This window comes from Acanthisitta chloris, unplaced genomic scaffold (genome assembly GCF_000695815.1).
Source record: "Acanthisitta chloris isolate BGI_N310 unplaced genomic scaffold, ASM69581v1 scaffold33842, whole genome shotgun sequence".
In the NCBI taxonomy this organism is placed as follows: domain Eukaryota; kingdom Metazoa; phylum Chordata; class Aves; order Passeriformes; family Acanthisittidae; genus Acanthisitta; species Acanthisitta chloris.
Genome location: NW_008661653.1, coordinates 25,681 through 34,139, shown reverse-complemented (window position 1 = coordinate 34,139; position 8,459 = coordinate 25,681). Strand labels below are relative to the sequence as shown.

The following is an 8,459-nucleotide window of genomic DNA, read 5'->3' as shown; positions in this document are numbered from 1 at the left end:
TGAACACAGTAATTTAGGGCAGGCACAGCCGTTCCTGAGCCCTGAGACAGGCTCGGGCTGGGGCTGCTGTGTTCCAGGAGACAGGAGGGTTTCAGGAGGTGCTGGTACAGAGCTCGTTTTCCGTGGTTAATTTGATCTACACGAAACCAACTGCAGATATATTGATGAACGACGCAGTAAAACTGCAGCAGTGTGTTCGGTGTTCATTTTTTCCAGATCACTTGAGTTCTAATTCCTTTTATGGTTTTTCATTGCAGATTACCATCCGGAGATATATAAGATCCCTGACTACAGCCACGATGTCAATGGGGAGACCAAAGAAGCTGCCCCTGTTGCTGCAGGTATGTGCCCAGCTCCCGGCGCAGGCCCGCGGAGCACCCACCACCGCTTGGCAGGGCATCCCTCTCCAGGCCCTTGCCTTCCCCGAATTGCCAATGCATCCTTTATTAACACTGCTAAAAGTTGTAATTTCAGACATAAATGTTTATTAGTGTCTGCACACAGTGCTAATTGTGGCTGAGCCAGGGAGCCAGATGCTGACTCCGCAGTTCCGCGCGCTGTGCTCACCCCATTTACATCGCCTGTTCCCTGGCATGCTTCGCTGGCACTCGTTTGTGTAATTGGGGTATTACATCTTTGACATCTGGATAACAGAAATTCAATTTCCAGGAAGCTGCTATTTGTTTGGTTTTGCTTCTGCCTTGGGTGGGATGGAGGATTAATGTGCTGTCTTAATGTAATGTCCTTTCACCTCTGGAGCTCGCTGCTAATCCTGCCGTGGCAAAATTAAATTCAATCAACAGTTAAAAATGTGTAAAGACAACAGAGAAGTCGTGGAGAGTCTGCAGCACGGGCTGCACTCCTGCACTGGTTGTCAGCAACCCTTCACCTCCCTGCGTGCTTTCCATCCTGCCTGACCCCAGCTGCACTGTGCTCCTTCCCTCCTGCCACTCCAGGGCCTCAGCTGGGTGAAGCACCTCTTGGACAAGTCTGGCAGGCCAAATTCGGGGCAGGAAGGGCTGGAATTTTGAGCTACCACAATGACTCTGGCTGTACACAGCGAGCTCCCAGACACCTTGCTCAGGCAGGTGCTTTTGCAGCAAGAAGTCTAGGGGACTTTGCCTGTCCTTACCTGCTCCAGGAGCCCAAACCCTTCTGTGGAGTGGTGTGAGGTTTCTGGAGTCTGTGTGTTGCCCCTGGAGCTGGCAAGAAGCACTGGAGTGTGGGAATCAGCACCTGGAGCCAACCTGCATGCCAAGGCCTTTGTCTCCTCCGTTCCTAGTCCTCTCCTTGAGGTCAGAAGCAAATGGAAGAGAACAGGAGGGTGTTTGGGGCACATTCTGGTGGTTGGAACGTGTGCACGGAGGTGGGAGCTGTGTGGCACATTCTGGTGGTTGGAACGTGTGCGTGGAGGTGGGAGCTGTGCTAAATTTCCCTCTCAGATTCTCACCATTAGGATTTTGAGCAAACCTTTCTTCCCTGCACCCGTTTTGAGGGAACAGCAGAGGTGGCTGCTGTGCCTTGTGTTTGGATTTTGTGTGTGTAAGCACTTTGGGTGAAGTCTGAGAAAGCTGATGGAGTGAGTTGCACCAGAGGTTTGCTTCAAATGCTTTCTCTTCCAGCCCTCAGTCATGGCAAAGCTTTGGCAAGAGCTGAGCACTCAGCTGCTGAAGCCAGGCTGCTCTGAGAGTGTGCTGTGGGTCAGACCAAGTGATCTGGGGTTTGGTTTGGTTGTGTTGTCCTGGGGTTTGGTCTGGGGTTTGGTTTAGCTTGCCCAGCGTTTCACTGAAGGTGCTCTGGCATTTAAGTGCCTCAAGTTCACCTTCCTGAGGAGTCAGAATTTAACCTTTCAGAACACGAGTCCTACCAAGGCTCTTCCTTCTGCGGTCCTGAAGCACAGACATGCAGTGCCCTCAGCTGCTGTGAAGAGGAACAGATGCTACTTCCTGCTAATGTCCTCAGTGTCTAACTTTCAGATTTCCTCAAAGTTGCTGGTTTTGACGAGGTTGAATGACATATGATCATGTAAGACTTGAAAATGAGACTTTGTTTATTCCCTTGGGGTTTGGGTTCAGTTCAGTAAATACTCAGAGCTCACAAAACCTTCTCCACTTTACCTTCAGTGGTTACTGTGGTGTCCACTTTTGTGCAGATTCCTGTGTCAAGGCCCTGATCTGAAATGCAGGGGAAGCAGTGGCAGGGACTGAACTGAGCTGAGGTTCTGGGGTGAGTGGCTTTTGCCATTCCGTATTTCCTCCTGAAACATTCACATTGCATGGAGCAATATTTCGTGGTGCTTCAGGGACGATGGGAGCACAGCCCTTTTCCCAGCCTGGTGTCCTGTCTACTAACGAGGAGTCTCAGGGTAAAATCAGGGTCAAATCACTGCTTCACTTGGCTTCACTGTTCTGTGCCAAAATTCATCCCAGGAGGATGTTTATTCCAGCTGGTTGGTTTAGAGGTAAATTTGCTCCCCTCTAAGTGATCCATGGGATCTGCTGTTGAAACCTCGGTGTGAGAAGCCTTTAGGATGTGAATGGATGCTGAGACAGGTCATTAAAACTGTTACCTTTAGAGAGCAGGAAATGCTAACGACTGTGTATAAAGTGAAGCTCTGTCAGCAGTGGGGTGTGCAAAGGTGTTGTTGGCACAGCTGAGCACAGAGAGCTCAGCCTGAAGAGATGTGCTGCTGGGAAGAGAGGAGCTGCCAGGGTGAATCAGAAAAAGCCAGTTTATTTAACCTGCAGATAAATTAAGGATGTCAGGAAAGACCTGTTGAACCTAGATACTCTTTTTTGCACAGCACAGGTGGGCAAAGAATGGCTTTGTGTAAATGTAGGCACTGGAGGAAGCTTCAGTGCAGTTATAGAAGGACCTGGGACTGGACAGGACCTCTGATGGTTGTGATGATCTGTGGCCCAGCTGCTTTCTGAATGGCACTTGGGAAGTTTGCTCAGGTGGTGGAGTGGGAGGTGTGGTGGCTTGTCCTCTCCTCCAGTCCTCCATTCTGAATGGTGATGAACCCCTCATGTCTCTCTAGACAAAGGAGCTGCTAAACACAGTCTTTGCAGAGTTCTGGGGCAATGGGGAACATGGGCACTGCATTCTGCAGGTGAGCACTGGCATGTCTTTTGTTTTGAGGCAAAGGGCTTAGTTACCTCCTGGTGCCAGGAGGGTCTGCTCAGCCTGAGGAGGAGGAGGAGGTAGCCCAGAGTGAAGTGCTTAGACCTCACACATGGGCAAGATTGAAGACAGACCTGACTTCAGTTGTTACCAGTTATCAGCATAAACCTCCTGTCACAGAACCATAGAACCATCAAGGTTGGAGGAGACCTCTGAGTCCAACCATGAACCTGTCCCTGCTGGAACCCCCAAACCCTAACCCAGATCCTGCAGTGCCACATCAGACACCTCTGAAACACCTCCAGGGATGGTGACTGCACCACCTCCCTGGGCAATATCCCAGTGCTGAACACCACAGCAGGGAAAACATTTCTCCTCACACCCAATCTGCCTCTGCCCTGTCTGAGCTTGAGACCTTCCAGGAGCTGGGGAGAGCTGGCCCAGGGCTGTGAGCACAGCCACGAGGGCACTGCACACCCCTGCCCTGTGGGCAGTGCTGACTGCACTTAACTTGCCTGTTAGAAAAACCCTTTTGCATACACCATATTGGTTTTCTCAGTCTTGATATTTTATTAGCATCACAAAAAAAACGTGGAAATATAATGTACCTCCAGATTGAGTGTTTTTACAATGCTTTCAACTCAGATCCCAGGCTCTGGATTGGAAAGGTTAATGTAGGAAACTAATTATATTATCCTGGTAATCAAACGTGTGATGAGACATTTGTCTGTGTAATTAACAGTGAAGAACTTTATAGTTTCATAAAACAGAATGCTGTGCGCAGTGAGCTCGGAGCATTTGTTTTGAGGGGATGTCCAAAGCAGAGATGTTTATGGCTGGTATAAAGAGGAGCTGAAATGCAGTGTGATGCAGGTGTCTGTGCGTTTTACAGCGTCTCACAGGGCTGCAGTGGGAAGCAGCAGATTAATAACTTGGCTCTGTCATGGTAAAAATAAGTAATGTGTTCTCGGAGCAGGGGAGCCATGCATAAGTTACTCACTAATTTCCAGAATTTATTCTGTCCCAGAAATAATATCCTTGGCAATTTATGCACAGAGAAAAAGTTGCCTTTACAAGTAACTCCCAGCCCTGTGCTGCTGCTGACAGGGTTGGATCCCAGGCCTGGCTGTGGCAGCAGTGCTGACTGTAATTAAGACTGCACCGAAGTTTAGTTTATGTATCTGTGTTCTCTGATGATCTAACTCAGTAAAGCATTTCCCTGTGGGGCTGAAGCTTCAGCTCGGCCTGGGACGTTTCCAGGAACTGGGGAAAGTTGTGGCCGATCTATTATTACCTGTTTAATTGTATGACCCATTAACATATACTTTTAGTGAACAGTTGCTCACTTGTCCTTCCCCGCAGGATTAAGCTGTTCCAATGTGGTATCAAAGTGTGTAACTTACCCTTCTGTATCTGCTCCCCTTGGGTGTTTGGAGGCTGTTTCCCCAGGCCCTTCCGAAGGGTTACGCTGTGGCTGGGCCACCTGGTGTGTGCAGCTTCCAGGGAAATGACCCTCCAAACCCTGCACACTCCTGGGGTCTGATCCTGGACTCGACTCTGCCAGCTGCAGTGCTCACATAGTGTCTGTGATGCTTAGCAACTTCGTGTGGCTCATGGTACTTAGGGGTGTCAACCTGTGTCCTTCCAGCCTTGCTTTGGGGCAGGGATCTAATGCCTGCAGGGAGAGGAGAGAGGGAATGGCCTTGAGCTGAGCCAGGGCAGAGTCAGATTGGGTGTGAGGAGAAATGTTTTCCCTGTTGTGGTGTTCAGCACTGGGATATTGCCCAGGGAGGTGGTGCAGTCACCATCCCTGGAGGTGTTTCAGAGGTGTCTGATGTGGCACTGGAGGATCTGGGTTAGGGTTTGGGGGTTCCAGCAGTGACAGGTTCAGGGTTGGACTGGATGATCTCAGAGATCTCCTCCAACCCTGATGGTTCAATGATTTGAGGGTGATCCTGCTCTCCTGTAGACACAATCTTAGTGCTCAGTGTGGTGATGTGAAGCAAGTGCTTCGAAGTGATGTTTTAGAGCACTGTTATGATGCCTCAGCCAAGAAATGTCCCTAAATGTTAGCTCAGGGTAGCCCAAGTCCCTGGCTCATAACTGTCCTCTGGCACTGCCCATGGGCACTGCCCTCCCTGCTGGCTTGGGCTGCAGGTGTGCAACTTGCAGAGTCTGTTACTTGTTCAGTGCAGGTTCTGAGATGGCAGCAAAGACTGGGGATGGCTCTCGGAGGAACTGGTGCCTGCCCTGTCAGCCTGGCTGCACAGGTGCCCGACCCAGACCAAAGGGAGCAGGCAGAGCAGGTCCCCACGTGATTTGGGGAACCTTTGATCCCACAAGGAATCGTGCCCGTGGCTCCTCTGTTCCCCCCGCGCTGACCTGGGCACTTCCCATACAAGAGGACAGTGCCAGAAACACCCTGAGTTTTGCAAGTGATGATTCAATGTGGGAGTAGTTTTGCTGGGAAGAGCTGCCCAGCTCCCTTCGGGGGTGACTGAGGGATACCTGAGTGCCTTGGGCAGTGCCCAGGGTGTCTGGGGGAGCTGAGGCTGCTGAGCAGCAGAGCCCTGTGCCCCCTGGTTCCTCTGGGCCAGCCCTGGCAGAGCCCTCGGAGCCAAGTGCCAGGCAGGGCAGCTCTGAGTGGCACCTGAGGAACTACACCTTAATATGTTTGATTTTGTAACCCATGGCAAGTACTTGTTGGTTTTGGTGGAGCTTCCAAGCCGTATGCAGCGACTTCCACGTCGTGTCACCTCTGCAGCCTTGTTTCCCGACAAGCCAGGCTGGTGCTGTCAGCTCACCTGTGCCTGTCTGGCTCTGTCACTGCTTCCCTCCCCTCCCCATGGCTCTGGAACTCACCCACTGCCCTGAGCCCGTGGGACACCAAGGTGGAGGTCTGAGACACTCAGTGCCTCCAGCAAGGGGCCTGAGGGATGGAAAAGCACTGTTGGTATAGCCAGGAGAGGAAGAAGTTCTGTAGGAGTTTCACCTGCCCAAACACAGCATAAAAGTAGACACTAATTAGAAGCAAAAATGTATTTAAAACTCCCAACGGAATATTTCCCAAAACATAGGAGAAACACAAATGTTAAAACCAATGGCAAAATATTAGGCCAGGAGAACATGATGGTGATTTCCTGATGTGAGTCCAAGGGAGGCAGAAGGATTGTCCAGCCTTAACTCCTCACTCATTTATACACCTTAATTACCGTGTGGTCACCACTTCTCTGATACTGGGGTAAAACCAATATTTGCTCATGTGGCTGTGGTTGCATATCATTTTCGGCTGTGTGTGGCACTGTGATCGTGTTTGCCTAACTGTTCAGGCACAGGATAACACCTTGTTGGTAGGCAGTGTGCTGGACTTAGAGGGAGCTGGGTAAGCAGAGCGGGAGAAGTTGGGAATCTGGGGGTGAGGAGCTGTTGTTGGTGTTCCCTGGAGCTGTCTGCAGGTCTGTGGCACAAGTGTTTGTGCTCTCCACACTTTCAGTAAGGAAACAGATTGAAATGAGCTATGAGGAAATTACTCTATGCCTGTGTAGCACTTATGGAAGGGCTTTGTTTTGCTTTTTTGTTTTGTAGGATTACAGTCTGCTCATGTGGGCAAAAATAGTTGTGTGTCAGAGACCCTCAGAGAAACAACTAACAGCAGTTAGCAAAAGTTGCTAATATGCTTTTGTTATGGCAACAGTCATCTTTGCACGCAGGTTCCTCAGCTGGGCTGGAACTCGCTGTGGTTCTGTTTTGAGTGGCATTTCTAAGTGTTCTAGTGTTTTGCAAGTAACTGGACTGGTTTCAGACCAAACCCAAGGGTTTCCATGGGGAACCCAAGTGGAAATCCTGTCCCAGCCCTGGGGAGGCACCCGTGGCTCCTCAGGAGTGGTGAGGATCCCTGGTATGTGTACAGGGAGAGGCTGAAATATGCACCACTCCTCTAGGGCCTCAGCATCCATCCCAGGTGGCTTTTCACAGCTAGGTGATGCAGGTTCTGTGTAATAAACTCTCTTTCCTGTGCCTGGTGATGCTATTCATTCCAAAAGGAAGGTTCCACAGGACAGAGCAGCTTGAGCTGTTGCGTTTTCTCCGTGTCCCATCGTCTTTTTCTTTTTTTTCTCATTTTGAAATTACATGGTTATTATCTGTGAATATTATCAGCAGTGGAATAGCTGCTAACAAAAGGCAATCCTTGGGCTTCAGAGCTAATAGCCAAATGAGATAAGCAGGGAGCAAGGAGTTAAGTCTGTTACTGCTGTTGTGCTGTCTGCAGGCTCAGCATCAGCTGCTCCCACTGCTGTTGGGAAGGATGCTGCTGTCCTGGCCACTTACAAACTAAAAGCTGTAAAAAGTCAGGACTGGGAGAGAAGGGATGTAAACTTGCACTGAAGACTAAGTCAGGCTTAGAGCCTGGAGGTTTTTAATGCTGTTCTTTGTGAACCAGCAGACCTGGTTAAAAGAAACCAAAACCACCACCACCAAACCAACCAACCAACCAAACAAAATCAAACCTCAACAAACAAGTTTTCAAAAATGTCCCTGTGTAAGTAAGGACCTACCTAAACACTAGGACAGGCTTAGGTAGGCTGTGAGTTTAGGGTTTGGTGTAACAAACATAGGGGTTTCAGTCTGGGGGTAAGTGTGCCACGTCACTGTATGGGAAGAGTTCTGTAAGAAGGAACAAGGGAACAGAATCAAGGCTGAATAAGCTCAATTAACATTAATATTTCATGTAATTGGGTAATGGAAATTTAATCTTTCTAACAACATGTCACCCGACCAGACCCAGCACGGTCGCTGCACGCGGCCGGGGAGGGGTGGGGAGCTGGTCTCATACCCACACGTGGCCTGGAGTGCACGTCCCAGGTGCCCACGTGAGGGTCTGAGAGCCCACGCAGAGCTGAGGGTGCCACAGCCAGGGGCTGCCCTGGAGAGGTGGCAGTGTTTGGGCAGCAGAAGGGCAGTGCGTGGCACACGGGCCCAGCAGCTCCGTCACTGGAGTCCAGTGGCTCTCCATGGCCTCTGGAGGTTGGGAACGGCAAACAGCCAAGCCCTGGCTGGGCCAGAGAGTGTCACTTTAAAGGAATTGGTGCTGTGATTTGCTAATTAAATCACACCCATGCATGAACCTGCAGGCAAGCTGACAAAGTAAATACACCCAGCGCAGAACTTCCTTGCAAAGGGTTTTCTCACCACTTCAGCTGGAGTGGGAACAGTGCTGGAGTATCACTGCACAGGGCTGGCAAATATTGTTCTAAGTTTGGACTGGAAGCTCTCTCGCAGCCACCCGCTCTGCTGTGTGGCTCTGTGGGCTGGAGCCAGCTGGCAGCAGCCCGGGA

General features: G+C 50.4%; 1 protein-coding gene across 1 annotated transcript in view; it reads left to right on the top strand.

Moving 5' to 3' along the window:
* Nucleotides 1–257: 257 nt before the first annotated feature.
* The window catches only part of BEND7 (BEN domain containing 7), a gene marked incomplete at both ends in the record, with an annotated part of 28,898 nt that continues 20,696 nt past the window's right edge, over nt 258–8,459 (top strand). Inside the window, 1 exon segment of the mRNA XM_009070310.1 lies at nt 258–341. Within this exon segment, the coding sequence (XP_009068558.1) occupies nt 258–341 (84 nt within the window).